This window comes from Athene cunicularia (genome assembly GCF_003259725.1).
Source record: "Athene cunicularia isolate RWA chromosome 1 unlocalized genomic scaffold, athCun1 chr1_part2, whole genome shotgun sequence".
Lineage (NCBI taxonomy): Eukaryota > Metazoa > Chordata > Aves > Strigiformes > Strigidae > Athene > Athene cunicularia.
Genome location: NW_020799092.1, coordinates 34,137,562 through 34,156,794, shown reverse-complemented (window position 1 = coordinate 34,156,794; position 19,233 = coordinate 34,137,562). Strand labels below are relative to the sequence as shown.

The 19,233-nt window shown below is 38.1% G+C and overlaps 1 protein-coding gene across 1 annotated transcript in view; it reads right to left on the bottom strand.

The window, feature by feature from the left end:
- Nucleotides 1-18,986, bottom strand: part of DCN (decorin) — a 37,745-nt gene extending 18,759 nt beyond the window's left edge. The window contains exons 1-3 of the mRNA XM_026868130.1: nucleotides 18,783-18,986; nucleotides 14,477-14,709; nucleotides 13-125 (exon numbers count right to left, since the gene is read on the bottom strand). Of these exons, the coding sequence (XP_026723931.1) occupies nucleotides 13-125; nucleotides 14,477-14,681 (318 nt within the window). The 5' untranslated portion in view covers nucleotides 14,682-14,709; nucleotides 18,783-18,986. The remainder of the gene's footprint in view (nucleotides 1-12; nucleotides 126-14,476; nucleotides 14,710-18,782) is intronic.
- Between the last annotated feature and the right edge of the window lie 247 nt (nucleotides 18,987-19,233).

The following is a 19,233-nucleotide window of genomic DNA, read 5'->3' as shown; positions in this document are numbered from 1 at the left end:
TTATACACTTACATGAAGATTCTTCAAGTTCTTGAAATCCCCTTCTTTAATTTCAGTGATTTTGTTGTTCTGTAAGTCCAGCAGAGTTGTGTCAGGAGGAAGGTCTTTTGGCACTTTTTCCAGGCCTAGGAACAGTGAAAAGAATAAACAATTGACTTTGAAAGAAACTTTAAATAGGGTTCAGTACTTTTCTTAGCAGCATTTACCTTTCAGTAAACACCATTTCTAGAACTCTTTTCCTGAAGAAGCTTAAGACTTATCTGAAAGCATTTCTGTCTCAGCCAGTCAACGGGAGTTTTATTTTGCTACATCAAATCAAAAGTTATTTATTCATATTTCCATTATACCCTTTTCTGAGAATACATCTGAGTTACAGCTTGAAATAAAGGACTGAATTTGAGAAAATTATTCTAACACATTTAATTCCAATGAATTGTGTGAATAAACATTCACACTTTCAGAAGTAAGGTATTTATTAATTTCACTGTGTGTTAGCTTTTTTAGAGAACATGTCCTGCTCTTTAAAAGACAGTAGGCTTTTTTGAAAGAATTATGATAGTTAATTATAATAATTGTCAGTAACTGAATAACTTTCAGTAAAGTCCACCTTAACAAAAAAAAAACCCAAACAATCCACCTCCCCCCTTTTCTTTCATCTGAAACTGTCCAAGTTTTCTGGAGAACAAATCTCTTGGTTTCACTACAACTGCCAAAAGAACATCAGACAGTTTAAATTAAAGACTCTCTTTGGGACTATTTTCTGAATAGCTGATATGTAAGTCCGATGAAGTCATGGAAATGAAATTATTTAGTGTTAAATAACACTTGCTTTATCCAGATCTCCTTTCATACTGTGACTTGGAATAGAGCAAATCTTTTATAGACCTTCTGATTTACCACAAAATTAAAATGTTCTTTCCTAACTAGATTTTTTTTTTCTTACTAGAATGTGAAATGTTAAATGAATGGTTGGTAAGAAAAATTTATAGACACTAATAAAGTTCTATATGGGCATCTAACAGAAGTGGATTCCTCTGATAAAACAGTCTTTTTACCAGTAAAGTTTTTAACAAATATTTCTGAAGCTATATTTGAACTCTCCTGGGAAAAGTTTGCAAGTATGACCAGTGTCTCCCGAGTATGATGGTGGACTGCATGATATTGTTCTCAGATGAAAGATATATATACGTATAAATATTATCTTTTTAAACCTATATATTTTAATCTCAAACATGGTGTTGCAAACACAGTGAGATACATTTGCCCATTGGTAAGATATACTTTGCACACAAAGGTTGTGAATTCTCTGTTCTTGGAGATACTCAAAAGCTGACTAGACACAGCCTTAAGCAACCTCATCTAGCTGACCTTGCTTTAGCTGGAATGTGGACTCGACAATCTCAAGAGGTGACCTCCAAACTCAACAATTCTTTGATTCTGTGACGCTTATCATTCATCACAAATGTGTTTTCACACCTCGAATGTAGGTTTCTCTGTCAAAATCCAATGTTAAACAAACTCCCTTCTCTTTCAGTCCTTTTTAGAATATATATATATATATATATACAGAGAGAGAGAGTAAAAATATGGTTGGATCTTATTTGGAAGGATTATGATAAACCATAAAATCCTTTAAACCTGCATAAAGAGCACTGTTCTATAGTTACTACTATAAAACTTCACCATAAACTCTAGAGAGGCCACAGTGATGTGTACTGGAGCTTTTTACTACAATTAGTGACACAGTAAGAATTCACAACAGCCTTGGCCATATTCTTAAAAATATCTGCATGCAGATGAGGTCTTTAGGTGCCTGGTCTGAATCTTCCAAAGCGGTGAGCATCTCACAGATGTGTCTGTGTCTGTTACTGCAGTTCAGTGCTTAGCAGATTCTGGGAAAAAGATTGCTTCGTTAGTTACCTGTATATGGGCACAGGAGACCTAAACTTTTGAAAATTGGTTGTTTCTTTTAATCTTACTTTTGAATTGATAATATTAGTCTGTATAGAACATATCCTGTTGTCCTACCATTGCAAAAGTTTGGTTTCTGAATTTAGAAAACTTCCCACACTTTCAAATTTGTTTTCCCACCCATAAATTCTCTAACATTAGCTAAAAAATTATTAAAATATTTGGATCTGATATTTATTAATACTGAGTACCATATAGATTAACCTGGCTGAGTTTTAATCACTCCAGCATCCAAAACCTTTTAAAAGTACAATCATTCAGCCTGGGATGAATTAGTAAAAGCTTCTACCATACATAATATGACAAGAGCCAAAGCTCAGATCTCATCCTGTTTACCTTACTGATACTCAGTGCGTGAATATATGACACAGATTAAGATTTATCATATTGCTAAAATAACCTTTCCTCATTCAGGAGTAGGCTTCACTTTTACTGAAGGCAGTTGCAAAACCTTCATTACTTTCAGCAGTGTAGGACTAAAGTCTCAAATATATAAAAATGTGATACCGTATAATTTGTATGTTGGTTGTCTTTGGACAGTTTCTGTCCTCAGCAGACAGGAATGATGTCAGCAACTAAAAATTCTTTCTCAAAAAAGCACTACTTTTTCAAGACCATAACTTTGTTATAAGAAGTTCTTAGAGTCCAGTAACTTTTATACCATTTTTCACATATAAGTAAAAAAAAAAAAAAAAAAAGTTTAATTACTTCTATTCAAAGTAATATTACTATGTTCTGGTTGTCAGTACATTTATATAAGTAGGCTAATATCTGTAAATAAGTGCTTATTGCAGAAACTAGGGCATGAGAGCTATACAGCTGTCCTTTATGTGATGTCCTTGGAACATATTTTGTAGGGACACTTGGATTGCCAGTGAAGGGATAATTTGCCAGAGACTAAACTTCAAACTAGATTTCCAGCTCTACTTTTCAGGCTTCACATGTCAGCTTCTAAAAGCTCAAGTTTTATCCCAGAATAAGGTAGAACTGATAGTTTCTCCAATCAATAAAGTTAAACTTTAAATGTTTTGTAATATAAAACAAATTCAGTAATCAGATATCCATATGTGAAAACTGATTTATAAAAGCTTCCTATCTGTACTAGAAATGAGAAAGACATACAATATAGTAATTAGCTTTGCACACAAAGAATTTAACTGCCATCCCTTAAAGTGTTAAAACTTGTTTTATTACCTATCTCATATATATTGTTATACATTTCCTGAAGCTGTTTTTAAAAATGTTTCAGAAAAGAGCTATAGAAATTATATTTGATTTTTTTTTCTTGACTTGTCTGACTTCTGAATAGCAAAGCATAGAGTACAGGATGCACCCTGGGTGCTGGAGACACATTGTGTAATTATTCTGTAGTTTAGTTACAACCTCAAGCTGAAAGCTACATCAACTGGAGCTCTCCAGTGCAGGAAGAGCTTATAAATGGGTGGATCTGGACACTGCCTTGTAAAATCAGCAGCTAAATAACTCAAGACTAAACTGTTTGAGGTATGGATTGGATCCAACTGTTTCACCACTTGTCACATCTACACTGGCTTCGAGAGCTGTGCTTCAGCTTGCCGGTCCAGGTGTCTAGGTAGATGTATCCCCAGATAGATACATGTAGGAGGAGCATTTAGAGAAAGCTAGTCCTTGTGCTGGTGATTCCAGGCCTGGAGAGCCAATCTTCAAACTTTTTTGGTCAGGACAAGTCAATAGCCAGCCAGTTCAGATGAATGCAGGAGCCTGAACTAGCATGACAGCATGACCAAATTTGAAACAAATTGAGAAAACTGGAATCCCACTAGAAACTGAAATGGCTCTTGGTTCCTGGGATAGCATTACTATTTCCCAGGGGGATTTTCTGCTTCCTGTCCAGGAAACTGAGTTTAGAGGGGAACTGTGGGCTGTCCTTACTAGTATTTTCTGAGAAACTCAAGTGATGCCCATATACTTCTGAAGCCATGTTGTACAGTATGACTGCATGTTCACCTACAAATGCCTTTCAGTGAAATTTATGTAATGCCAACTGAAAGGGGAACTGGTGTTGGAAAATGTCAACTGAGTCACCTCTTAATCATTTTAAGAACAGTTTACACAAGTATTCCATCTCTTGGCTGTGTTTTTTTTATATATTAAAGACTGCTTCTTGAAAAGTCATATGAAAATCTCATAGGAGTCTGAATTTTTATATGAACAATCAGTGCCTCACAGTTTGGTATTCAGTTCCCTGAAAATATTTCTGGCCTCTAGTTCCTAAAATTAACTTACAACTGATTAAAGATTTAGATTCTTCTGTGTTTGCCACTGTATGTTACATTGAAAATACATGTCTTTATTTTGGTTGAACAAAACTAAGTCAGTTATTAGTTGGTAAACACATTTTAAAAATTCTACTTATTCACAAGTAAGTAGAAATTATATAGTTCTACCCTTCCAAAACTTTTGTTTAGGCTTTATCCAGTCCCTGAGAGAGCAGCAATCAGTGGCCATCCACCTCCTGTGTAGCACTGCACTAGCCCAGATAGCATATGCTGCCATTTAGGCAAGCAAACAGGTGTAAGAGATATAGCAAGGATTTGGGAATGTTGTGAGGACCAAGGGAGGTTAGGGGGTTTGGTATACAAGACAGGCTTTATTACTTTTGCAGCTGGGCGAATAACCTGCTCAACTACAGGAGCTGTGATCAAGTGGCTGTGGAATTGTTTAACCCACAAAAGGAGAAGGGTGGCTTTTGAACCCTCCTTGCTACAAAGGGGTTCCAGTCCACTGTTCCAGTTTCTCAGCAGTGAGAGCCAGAAGTTAGTCTGTAACTTGGCATGAAGCCACATTACTGCTGAAGCCCTATGACTATGCAGTAATGGAATGCCAGATTTATGGGGCCAGTGAGGGAGACTAAGTAAATGGGAGTCTGAGTCTGTAGCCCAGAGACGAGGACACTTCCCTGAGAATTGCATCCTTGCAACACAGAGACCACATAGGCAAAATAACAAATATGTGAACAATGCCAATTATAAACAACCCTAACAGTGCAACAAAACTAATGGTTTGATATTTTTGCTTGTTTGTTTGGGGTACTTTGTTTTGTTTTTTTTTTCTATCCATTTTGCAACAAGCAGGGATAGAGCTTTATTCCTCCGAATAAACCTTACCTTCCTCAGCTGCAGAGAAGGGGTCAGAAGGCAGAGCGCCATCTGAACGCTGCAGCTCAGATACATGTGTTATTGCATTGCAACATTCACAATTATTATCACAGGGGCCATAAAATGGGGCTCTTTTCCAGACTCTCAGTTTCCACGAACAGCTGCTGCCAACATAGGAATTTGGTCTGAGCTACGTTAATTCCCAACCAGGATCATCAGCGGCGGCTCTCCCGGCGGAGAAAGGCTCTCCAGCAGCTGCGGGCGCTGCCTGCTCCCCCCTGCTCCAAGCCCTGCTCTGCTCCATGCCACGGATGGGCAGCAACCCTTCCCGCGCGTGGATGTGCTTGGTAAAGCCCTGAGTGGACTCGGGTGAATGGGGCAAATGGCAAGCTCACAGGGTCAGGATACGTAGTTATGGAAAATAACAGGACTCAAGGACTGCTTTCCGGAAGGGATGGCAAGGAGCTTGAGGGCTTTGAATGCCTTGACTTAAAAAAGTTCACTGACACTTTCCCAGGCTATGTGCTTCAGTATTTACTGGAAATTTGTTCTCTATTGTGTGGGATTTGCAAATAAGAGTAATTTCATTATTTGCATCCTACCATCCATAAAGTAAGAAACAATTGCCTTTCTCTACAGACAAGTATCAACAGCCTCCTTCTCTCTCCCCCTTTCAAAGTAAAAGTTGCTATCCACCTTCCCCTCACTTGCTATGAAATCAGCAGTGATAATTTTTTTTCTAAGAGATATAAAAAAGCAGTGTCCATTGGAATACATGAGACTCCTGAATTACATCTTTTAAAGGTGTTTCACAACCATTTTCCAGAGTTTTTTTCTGCTCTTCAGTCTATATGACTCACCTTCCATTAAAATCCATTTGGGACTTATTTTTACCACAGATTATTATTTTTGTATACTTCTGACCCTTCCCATAGGAAGGAACAAGAAAATGAACTCCATCCCCTGCTGAGGTGGCCTCTCACAAAGGCAGACCTACTGATATCTTGCTACACTGTTTGTTGGGTTTTTTTTCGGCGGGGAATCTTCTCTGGTTTCAAGTAAACTTACCCCTTCCTGTTCTGAACACATTTTTATTGCAGAGCCCTAGTTTTATTATGACCTGAGGGCAGAGATATGTTCCTGGTTATTTCAGGTACTTCTAAACATAACATGAGCATTTTTCATAAATGGTGTAGGATTGTTTTCAACTACTTTGGAGAAAGCAAACATTGGAAGGATCTTCTGTGACTGTGTCTGGACATAGTGAATAACATTTAAATGAATGTTGGGAGAGAATTTTCTGACTGAATAAGGGTGTCTGCAGACCTGCTAGTTCACTCATTCTACTAGATGATGTTGTATATATCCTTGTAATTCATAGATATTTTTGCTTTCTTATTTATTTTGTTAATCATTTAATGATAGATGCTCCCCAGGTCAGCTGTCTCTCTAAAAGTAATCTCCGACCCAAACAATGTAAAATCTCTGCCACAGAGTGCAAGAATAATGAACATAAATTTTGTCCCCCGACCCTGAAAATGGCAAGATTTTCATTCAGTTCTTAAAGTTCATCCTTCCTTTTTCCCCTTCTTGAATCTGACACTTTCTATACATCTCCCTTTTAACCATTTCTGTTATAGCTTCCCTTGAAAAAGCAAGATTTCCCATTAATGTTTGTACTATCCCCTCTTTTCTTTTTCTTTTATGGACTGCTGCTACTATGCAGACCTTATTAGTACTGTTCACCTTTCCTTTCCCATTCTTACTTCCAGTGGTAAAGGATCATTACAATCCTCCCAATTCAAAGGTGTGCAAATCAAAGCTGAAGAACTAATTGAATTTACAGAAATAAATGGCATCAGAGCTGAATGATAACACAGCTTTCTAGTCCTGTTTGGCTTATGCATTTGCTCCTATACCTCTTAGGTAGAGGTATTCAGCAAAGAGTTTGATTGTTGCACCACTACAACCACTCTTCATCCGTGTCACCCTAAAATATGAATTCATTGAGAGCCTGTTTAGTTTTCAAGGCCCACATTCAGGCAGTAGAAGGGAAAACATGCACTCCAGCATAGAAACTGAGGTCATCCTAGGCTTTGACATTTTAGGTGGTTCAGGAGGTAGAGGGAGAAACTGGTTCTGAGATGACCTACTCCACATCTCTATTGTGCTAATGATGTATTACAGAACCAGACTATAGCACCATTTACAGTTGCATGTTTTAAATGCTGTAGCATTTCTATAAATAATTTGTCCATTTGTTGTTTTGCCATTAAATCCCCGAAGTGACCGTGAAATTGTGGGCAGAAAAGGTTTCTTGTTTTCATTGCTTTTTTTTAATATGAGTATTTATTGCATTCTTATTGAAATTAAAACTGCAAGTATCCTCTCGTTAACCGATTTTTGTAACAACTCAGAGTAGTCCAAATAGAACCCAGGAAAGAAACAGACAGCTGTTATGGGATGCCATCTTGGATGCCTTCTCACTTAAGAACATGCATACAGAGATCACACAAATTCTTTAAATAATGTTTTTCACCTTTTTCATTCCCTATTGACTACCTAAGAAGTATGCAGTAGAGTTGCTTATATAGGAAGTGTAACCCTGCTAACATCAGGGTCATTTGTACAAAGCTGTTCGTGTCCTATAATTGGTCCCATAAGTTGAAAACTACAACTTGATCCCCTCACCCCTGAAAAAAAAGCCTGTGCAGACAATGCTTAGTCTTAAGGTCCCTTTGTGTTTGTGTTCATGGCTTCCATCTCTTTCTTTGCAGAGAAGCCAATGAGCAAGTTCTGCTCCATCTATCTACTTTGTTTTCATAGTGTAAAGGACAATAATGCTCTCTGTGAATGAGCCCTTAAATATAATATGACCTCAAAGACCTAGAATTCCAGCATTTGTTAATATTGTTTGTAAGGGCAGGCATGTAAAGCAGGAGAAATAAGTTTTAAAAAATGCAAGCTATAATCCTGGATTTGAACTTTAGGAAAAGATAAAAGTATATTCAGAAAAATGCTTTTTTTTTTTCTGTAGCATGATTATCTTCTTTTGGTCCACTTCCTTTTGCTCACATGACAGATCCAGGACATAAGTAAAGCAAAGTACAGACCACTTAAGCCCAAAGTGGATGAGGGGACGCTCTCAAATCTGTGTTAGAGAGAGGTATCTTGAAAATCTGCTTAAAACTATAATATTTTCAAAATACCATGGTAACTTGACTCTGTGATCAGAGTTTTCCTGAGTAGCTGCAGGCTAGAATTCGCAGTTCCTTGCTGTTGTCGTTGGTGGCTTCACACATGACCCAGATTCATAGGTCTCCTCCCTGTCGGCAGTGGGTTCTCAATGAACATTGGGAAGGACCCTTTGGAATCTTTAGCTCTTCCTAAGAATTGGCTGGTAACCTTTCATAGCTGAATAGCACAGTCTTTATGTTGTGGAAACATGGATAGTTCTTAAATAGTTATAAGCAATACACACTAGAAAGGTGTTAAGAACATAATACACATACTGTAGATGTCCATAACCCTAGTAGGTGTCAGCAGTGATTACTTAGTATGTTTTAAGCACTATAATCACCTGCTATGACTTCTAATAATTGACTCACATTTTATTAGCTATCTATTTATTTGTACATTGGAAAATTTTAGAAATGAACCCTTGTCACAGTGCAAACCAGAAAACAGTCACTTCTTGTATCACTTGGACTTGGCTGTCAGGATTTCCATTCCTGCCACTAGGCTTTCTTAAATCCCATTTCCTAGTCTGAAGCAAGCAAATAAATCTAAAAAAATAATGAAAACACACAGAGTTGGTAACCGTTACCTTGGAGTAAGCAGCTAATAAAGGGATGTATTTACAGTGGATTAATTTTTACCTAGAATCATGTTTATCAACTGGAACATCTGCAATTCAGGTTGCAATGCAACAAGGCCTGTCTTTTACTGTTACACTGGCAAAAGCTAATGACTTTTTGTTAATATAAAGCAGTCTACATCCGGGTCAATGTATTTTTTTTCTTGACAACTTTTCAAGAGTTTTCTAATTATTGGGTTCTTGAATTAATAATTTTTCAGATGTACTGAGTACAGGGCTTTAATTCATGCTTTCTTTAACTTCCAAGCCATCCCAAAAATTTTATCTAAGCAGAATATATACAAAAAAATTAATAATCCATGGCAAATTTATTACAAAATACTGCCGGTAAATCAATTTTTTTTTCCCATGCTTTAATTTTATCACACATAACTTCATTAATCTGAACATGAGTTGTATAGCCTCAAGTGCTCATTGAGGCCCTGTGTTGGCAGTTTTATTCTCCAGGAGTGAAGTATCCTTTCTGTCACTGACATTCACCTTAGACAGGATGAACTGCCCCATGGAGCAGCTGCCTAACTCTTCCCATGGCTGTGAAAGGAGCCCAGATGACTCTTAGATAGCTGACATCACCTGAGATCACTCCTACATTACAGATAATACCTGTAATACTTCATACAGATCCTCCAGTCTGATTTCCAACTTGTTAGAGTATTAGGATTCACCCTGTTAGCATGTGGAAAGCCCAATGACTTGTGTCTGATGACAGCATAAGTTATGTTTGGCTAAAGAATGTTGTCCAAAAAGTTATTTAGTCTTCAGTTTTAAGACCATGATATTGCTATGAAGAGGCTACTCTCACTATAAGTGACAATATACTTGCCCAGATTTCATGGTTCCATTTTTACGGATAATATTTTTGTGAAATGATCCAGTTTCATGAAGTCGGGGGATTTCAGCTTCTATTAAACATATAAGTACTAAGTCTCTTGTCCTTACTGTTAGAAGGAAAAAATGCATAAAACATGGAATAACTTGTCCTAAAGGCTCAGCAATTACAATGTAAATTTAAAAAACCTTTTTTATTTAAAAATTGTATTTGTTAATGTCTAGCTGTTTAAGGATCCATGATTTCTCTTATTACATGTTTAGAAACCTGTAAGATTTTGAGCTAAATATTTAGATTTAAAAAATATGTTTTTGAAAGGTTGGTAAACATTCAAATAACGGCAGGAATTCTAAAACTAACTACACAATCCTAAGTAATCCTATCTGTTTTCTTGAGCTCATAAAAGGACTGAGACTGATAACCAATAAGGCATGTATTATTTTTCTTTAAAAAGATTTTATGCTGACAAGAAAAGTTCAAATCAAGGTATATCCCAAAGGAGATAATTTCCTTTATAATGAGTTATGAGGTTCCCAAATGGAGTCATGATCAGGAAATGGGTGTTCAGATGTTTCTGGAAGGTTTTATACAATTAGATAAATCATCTTTTGTCAACAAATAACTTAGCTGTTGTCACCTTACCATGGTTCAGGTGCTGAAGAGCCATTAGTTAATACAGTTTAGACACAGTATGTGTTTAGATAAACTGCCTCATGTTACCAGATCCCTGGAATAATACTTCACATATCTGTGAGTTTTTCACCCACTGATCTCAAAGTGCTTTTCAAACACACACTCCAACGCCCATGCTGAGCTTTAATATGCCCTTCTTTACAGATGGAGAACCCTGCTTTTCTGAGCTGTGAGTAAAATTCCAATTTAAGCTGTAATACTTCTTGAACTTTGATTACTGATGTCCATCTCTCACACACCTTTTGGAGACCACAAAACCTTCCTGGATGCTCACAATGAGGGCTGGAGGGACTCCTCTACATCCTCTGAAGTCTCCAAGGAAGGCAATCTCATTGCATCCTGCAGACAGACACTGTTCAGTTCTTAAGGGCTGCCAGACTTACGTGAAGGTGAAATAAACCTCTGACCAACACCTCTGAATGTACTTATGGAGCTTTCTGTATCCACTGCAGAGCTGAGTAATCACATATGCGTCCTCCTGCCTACCAGGGCACTCTGGGAGGAACCTGTTTTTGAAACTCCCTCTGGGAGGATGAGACTTTAAATGGAATGGTTAATCATTGCTAGGGTTTTTGCAAGGCGTGTTTGCCTGGCCAGCTGACTGCACATCTTCCCTGTATTTATTATTTTAAAACACAAAGAGCTGCCTCTGACCCGTTATATCAGCTACTCCCTGCCTGTAGTGTGTACTAATAAGAAAGATTGTGATTCCTATGGAAAGCCTGGCTATAGCATAGCAATTACTTATACTGAGGTATGATTAAAAGTGAACCTGCAGCTCCCTTCTAGCAATAGGAGGCAGATTCAGAAAATGCAGCACTTTTATAAATATACTGTGGTGACCTTCCTTGATGAGATCCTTGAACCTGTTGCACAAAGGTTAACACATCTCATATAAGGTAGGCACAGGGGCTCTGCTCTCAATCTGTCAGTAACCACAGCTCAGAGGCATTTCTTCTTCAGGGTGTGAGAAGATGGCGTTCTCCTTCCTGATAATTCATCTCTTGGCTTGAAGGCAAAATAATTTAATTCAGAGGTATGTGCTTAGAAAGATGTGACTGAAGCTTAGAAGTACAGGAATGCAAAACTTCAGCTGACAAGAGTGTAATTGCACCACTGGATATTTTTTTTTCACAGTTTTTACAGAATTTGGATTTTTTCATTTTTCCTATCCAGCGCTCATGAGACAAGGGGTAAACCTGATCTCTGGACCCTGGCTGTGATAGTTCTCCTGTGGTTTATTCACGTAACTCTGTGTCAGACAGCTGGCTTTTTCCTTACAACACAAGAGTTTATGAACAGCAAATGCCCCATTGGGCACAAAAAGAAACATGCTGAGGAAGAGATGTCTCCATAAGTAGCCCACGTTAGGGTCCTCCAGATGTCTTGCTCTGACACACCCTCTGCACCCAGGAGCTTGTGGCTGCAAAGAGCCCTCCTTCCACACCAGAGTGTGAGTGATCCAGATTTCGACTTTCCTTTGTGGGACTTAATTTAGTAAACTCTTAATATATCCCTGGGAGGAGTCTTGTAATTGTCTGCAGTTATTCTTCAGTTAGTGCCCATGGGACTAGATGACTAAATTTGATAATTTTGGGGGAGGGAGGTAACTAATTTGTTTGGGTCGGAAATGCCCAGAGCTGAAAGGAGAGGCGTGCCAGGAGCGGTGGTTAGCAGAGAGCTGGGACTGTCACTGCTGGTCTCATGGCTCCTGTGTGCACATCCCCTTCCTGATAATTGTGCCCCAAGCACCCTTCATCCCACAGCCAGGAGCATGCTAGGTCATCCCAGCCAGACTTCCACAGTTTGCAACAAAATTTTGAGCTCTTTTGAGCTCCTGGCTTTCCTTAAGTCAGTAGGTAAATCTGACCTTGCCCGAGTCTGAGTCACAGAGAAATGGATTCAAGGTGGGAAGAGAGGAGAGTAGAGGGCAGATTTGCCTGTGAGCAGGCAGCACACACAGTTGTCCTGTCCATGCTTGTAGGGGTAGCCATCTGACCTGTGTGCTAGTGAGCCTCCCATTTGGGCCATGACCCAGCAGGGCCTGTCATGACTACATGTGACAAGGGTGGATAAAACTTAATGCCAAGGCTGGGGAACTCTGAATGATTATTACTTCCTTGAGCTCTGCCAGGGAATTTTTTTTTTTTTCAGGGCTGCATATTTTAAGCTCAGGGAGATCTCTCTTGCTTCATGCCTAGAGACTGGTTGTTATCAGCCCAGTTGCTACAAAAGAACAATCTTTTCATTGCAGTATTTGCAGCATGTGGGTTTAAACCAAGCTCAAATCGTATCTCTTCTTTATCACCCCTCTCAAAATTATCTGGGAAACACAGACCTGGGTCTCTAACTGCTGTGTTTCTGAGTCTCTATGTCAGTATGGGACTCTATTAAACCAGAAGTATCTGTAGGCAGTGGACTGTAGCGCAACTCTTTGGAAATCATGTGTGTGTGAAGGAGAACTGAACGAAGATGCGAGCAAGGACACCAACAAAGGGTCACTATGTGAATATCTTGACTTTTTTACCCAGAGAAAAACTCCTTACAGTCTGCAGAATTGAAGCAGACTGGGGCCAAGTTCTCAAAATAACTTAAATTCCATCAGCATTAGCCAGTGTTACAAAAATAAAACCTAAGACCTTCATGGCATGTGGGGCAACCTCCTCCTCACTCTCCACCCCATGTTTGCTACTATCTGGCACCTAAATGGTAAAAAAAGAAAATATCTTTCAACAGGGACAGTACCATGAAAGCTTTATGAATGCATGTCTAGGTTAGTCCATGCTCATTTGTGCAACTTGGCTTGCATTGTTCACTGGGTCTCTGCCAAACATATCTGTTGAATAATTATGTGGCTTACTTTAATAAAATCACAGAAGTTTCTAGGGATGTAACTCATGTTTCCCCCTCCTCTCTGTAATTGTACAACACCCACCACAGTGAGACCCAGGTCCTAATTGGTGGATTTTTGCCATGATTTACAGTCATTGTGAAATCCAATGTTATAACATAGGAAAATAGAAACACCCAGTTATACATTTAAACAGCTGAAAGAAGACTTTTTTAAAAAAAACCCCACAACTCTATAAAATCATAAGATACTTGTCTGCCCACTGCATAAGTTGCCTAATTTCCTTGTGAACAAAACCAACTTTAAATGATTTTCTGCACTGCATGCTGAATTACACTGAATAATGTTGGCTTAAACCAAGAGCAGTCTCACTGCAGTCAACTTCATTACTTGAGATTTCTGCATGGGAAAGTCAAATACAACGATGGCAGGCATGGGTTCACATCCTGCTGCTCTGACTGTGCAGACAAGCCCTTGTACGTGAGGGAGTAAGGGGAATTTGTGAGAAAGTTTCTTGTGGTTTCAGCCTCAACAGTGTCTAAGAAAGATATTTAATAAGGAGCTCCAAAATGTGTTCGTTGTTTTGGAGTGTTTCCAAGCTCTTTCCTCCAAAAAGCTGGTTCCAGCATATATGATTCAGTGTTGGTTGTTCCATGCTCATGTATTCCAATGGAAATGCGATGATTTCTATGCTGAGGTACTAGACAGTATGATTAAGGGTGTTGGAGCTTGGACCATGCAATTTAGAACCTTTTAAAATGTTTCCATCCTCACATCTGACCTCAGTGAATTTATTTAATATGTGTTTGAAGGAATAGCCTTGAAAAGTTATCTTCCCTGCAACAGAAATCTGTTGTCCTTCAAAGAACAAATGAAATGTACATACACAAAATATACATCAGAAAATCAAACATTCTTCATCATCACAACAAGTGTCCATCTTGTCAGGGCTTTTTGGCCTACTTCATATAGTACATTCTAGTTAACAGTAGCTGTAGCATATTTCTTTGACAAAAATTCAGTTACAGAGTGGCAGTGCGTAGCAGCCTCACCATCTCAGCTGCAAACCCATGGATAAAATGTAAGTATATACCCTGTGAAGATACTCTTGGGCTTACCTAGGTCAGAGCACTGCACCACGCGAAGATGGCACTGACAGCGGAAGGGGCATACTGGTCCAAATCCAGATATGACAGGATCATCTGTTGGAGGCATATCAGCTGACCCTTCATCCTCCAGCATAAAGTCAAAGAGGCCCTGCTGGTGGAATGGCTTGGCCAAGCATGCTGGCAGCAGTAGGACAAAGAGAAGAGCCAGCCTCATGGCTTAGTTCATCGATTCCAGGCAGAACCTAGGGATCAAAGCAGGAGATTTAAAAAAAAAGAAAAGTAGCAGTTTCCCATAGCTGCACAGTTCCTGCTGAAGGAGGTCCAGCATATGCACCAGTTGCATAACCATTCCTTTCAATAAATGAAAACTGATTTGTAAAAATAGGGCAGTTATGTGATAGGAGTTTGGTAAGTGCTTGTCAATAGGCCTTTTTTTTTTTTTTTTTTTTTTTACAGAGCATTTTAGAGGCAACTGTAAACACATCTGTTTGCATATTTAGAGTAATATTTATTAGGAACAGGCAGCATTGTCAACTTTGTTATGCAAAACAGTCAAAACAATAAGCCACATTTTCCATGTGTCTGTTTTCTGCCAATGTAACACTCTATTTGATTTCATTAGCGTTTGTTTCATGGCAAAGAGTTTGTCCCCTGGGGATGAACCTGAGGTTCCCAAACTCACTGTAATGCAGTATTTCAAGTCTTGAGAAATATTTTTTTTTAAGTGATAGCTTGCTGTGTGTTTTAAATTATAGCCTAGTAAAACTGACTGAGAAAGAGTAGAATCTAGGGATGGGGTGGAGAGGGGAAGATCTTTAGTTGTTTAAATGAGCTATACTTCTTTCCCAGTTTAAACAGCACAGTAAAATAGAATACAGTGTTAATATGAGCTATTCTTGGCTTTCTTTCCAAACCTTTGTCTAGGAGATTTTATGATATAAACAATTCACCCTGAAAATCCTCTGTTTTGTACTGCATAAGCATTTGAATTGATGCTTGTAGTATTGTCAGCACACTTTCTAATGGGACTTCACGCCCTCATTCTGCAGACTTTCATATCAGGAACAACTTTGCGCAAGTATGTAGTGCCTTAGATGTTATCAAGGAAAATTGCTTAAATATGGTTGTCAGGACCTAGGCCTAAATGCATTTCAAACCACTGTACATTGTGCTACCTGTGTTGTTGTGTGCTAAGGAGAAATTACAAAGCAGCTATTTGCAGGTTTTATATCAAGGTTGTATAGATCAGCTAATTTCTGGAAAATTATTTTCTTTCAATATTTATCTTAAATAAGGAAGTTTATCTTTTACAGACCTTCATGGGTCTGAAAACAACCCACAAAAACATATGAAGAAATCTGCCTTCGAGTTACCAAGTGACAGAAAGGCAAACTTGTCATTTATTTAGGAGCCTTTTCTTAAAATGGATGTTGTAGTCCTGAATACAGATGTTGCTCTTTGTAAGGAAAGCAAAAATGTTCACTTGCTTCTTCAGGTCAGTAACTTCCAAAATGCTTTGTCTGGGCAGTAGCTGGGACTATTCTAGCAGAAGTTATCTAACAGTTAGGGGTGTGGTATAACATTTCTCACCTCCATATTGCCTAATGGAAAGATAACAATCTGGAGGAGAGGCAGAGGAGGAGGACTGCCTCCCTCTCTACATTGACATATGGAACCTACACAGGCAGCTGATGTGGTACAGAGTGTGGTATATGATGTGGTATATAAAAGTGGTATACTGAGGCCTCTCTTTCTAGAATACCACACCCAGGTACTCTAACATGAGTGGTTAGGATAAAAAGACCTAATTAAATAATAAAAAAGAAAACCAGGCCTGGAATTAGATATAATCTATGTTGTGCCTGGGTTCAATTTCATTTATAAATTTCTACCTACAGATGTCAATAATGCAATCCTTCAGAAGCCTCTAGGGCTCTGTCTTGCGAAGATGATAAGGTTACCTAAAAAATATGCTAGCATTTTAAAATCATAGCTTACATTTCTGTCATCTACCTAATAGGAAGACAGGTATCTAACATCTTCAGATGTCCCAAAGACTTCAAAGTGACTTCACATGGAGTAAAACACTGTTTCTGTTGCCTTTTTAAGAGACCTGGATGGTTTCTTAGTTGGACCTGAAAGTATTTCTATCCCTGGGGCAGACATATTACCTACTGCATGCACTGAGGCTTTTCGCAGACCCCAATGTCAACTAGGGGGTCAGAGCATTCTTAGCATGTCCTGTTAGCCCAGCTCAGTGCTGTGCAAACTCGTGCTATGTGGCAGGGTCAGGCTATGTCCCCATGTGGGCAATCCTCCTGTACTCCCTCTTGCTCCAGTCCCACATCCACACTGAGGCTGTGTCCCTTCCCCAGCAACACCTCCATGATGCATGCAGAGTACACACAGAGAAATAAGGATATCACAGCAAAGTGGTGTTAATACATGGTGTTCAGTCCTTACCACAGTTTAAAATAAACCAAGGTTTTTGAAATAATCATTGTTATGCATGAATTATTGTAAAATAGTAATGCAATTTATTAATAGTCTGAAAAGGGTAAACAAATTTGCTAAATCATTACGATTCATAGTAATGAAACATTAGCCCAGTACAAATTATTTTTCAGAATGTACATTAACATCAATAAACATTGAGAATGCTGCACACCAATCCTGGCATGGCACTGGTAGTCAGTACTTTTTAAAGAGCTTCCCCAACTCTTTTTACATATTCATACATCTTTAAAATATTTTTAAATATTTAAAACTGCTTGTATTCCTCCCCAGGGTCACTGCTGAAGCACTGTCCATCCCAAGAATGCAAATCAGGAACTTATCCTGGAGTTAAATTACTACCCTTAAAAAAAAAAACCCAAACAATGCAAAGGCACTTTGGAAGTGTCTTCAAACTTTACTTCTTGTTTGCATTAATATTGATGACTTACCTCAGTTAAACCCTATAGTAGGCCTTTTACTTTGGTCCCTGTTTTGTCAAAACTCTAATAAAATCAGTAAGAACTGTGTATAAAGGAAAACTGTAGGACAACAAAGGATATCAAGGGTCTAAACTGAGGACACAGCAGAGACAATAGCAGATACAAGCTACATATTAATCAGGAAAGAGATAAAGATATGTGTCTGCCTATCTTTATTCATATACGTATTTGTACTGCAGACATACATATCTGTTCCTATTGTTTGCATGTGTAAAAGATCACAGAGAAAAAAAAATATACAAAACTGGACTAGTAAGAAATGTTTACATTTCACTTACAAAAAAATGGAGTGGGGAAAAAAAATCTGAATTCTTAAAGGTCTGTGACACAATATTTATGTCTGCAGGACATAACTGTTTAAATTTGCTTTAATTATGTGTTTACAATGAGGAAGACTTTTCCACAAACAGAGGAAACTATACCATAGACTTGGCCACATTTCAGTTTAAAATACCACTGGAAATATGCTTCATCAGTTCACGTCACCACTGTATTGGTGGTCTGCTTGTCAGTTTACCTTAATATTAAGTTTTAAATATTAGTTCACCCACTGTCAGAAATCTCTCAAAATGTCACAAAAGACAAGTTAAACAATATGTGCAGTTTCCAAAAAAATCCCCTACATTATATATTTTACCCATTTTGTGTGATAAAGTCTAGATGCGCAGTCATAGGAGTTGGAAGTTTTAAAGAGATTAAAACTCTGTTAACGGGAGTTTCAACTCAAGGAATTTTCTTTCCTATTATTTCATTCATAGGAACCTTCTTTAAATGTGAGTCCCTTGTTTGTACACTGTAACATACCACTTTCTAACATTACAAAGGCATACACTGAGCCCATTTAACTAACTACTATGTATTTTTTTCTCCGAAATTGAAATTATATTCATTAATGTTTGGAATATATATGAAGAAATCCGAATGAAAAAGAAATCACAGAGTGCAATTTAAAACAGAAATGTAAGAACTCATGCATTTTTTACACTTACTACATCACCGATTCTAAACACTGGATTGCAAACAGAGAAAATACTGCTGCAAAAGTTTACAGTAAGGAAGAAGAAAGGACTATAGCGGTGCTTATACAAATCAAAACAAGAGACAGAACAGTCAAACAAACAGTAGGAAATCTGCACAGTCCTTGAGAATGCTTTCTCATGTTCCCAAGAAACAAAAGCGCTGGATATAAAACTTAACATTACTAAATATTTAGTAGGATTTTTTCCTTGCTTCTCTTAAAATTCAACTAGTTCTTGCCGTAGACTTGCCTGAAGTTTTATTAGTGCAGCATAGTTCAGGAGAATTACTGAAAATCGTACCTTTTAATCCAGGGATTTGCAACAGGAGCTCTCAAAGCTGAGATGTAATTAAACTAAATATTCAACCCAGGCAAAAGGCTTTGCAGGTGTGGAAAGGAGGAGGGGGTAAGTTCAGCTCAGTGACTGTCACTTGGTGGAAAACCCTCCTGCTTCTATTCCATAGCACAGTTAAAAAATAAGGTTTCTCTCAATGAACACAATCCAGGCTGACACCCACATTAGATCATATGGTAATGATATGTCTCCTGTATTGTAGCCAGAAACTTTATCAGCTCTTTTGCTTTCTTTTCCTCCTTTTCCTTTTTCATTTGCTTTCTTTCTTTTTCATCTGTTTAGATTCCCAAACTACTTGCACACTATAAGACAGATGCTTATCTGTAATTCATCTTTCTTTTTTTATTTATGTCCCTATAACATATATTTAGGAAAGTTTTCTTGGTTTTAACTGGGG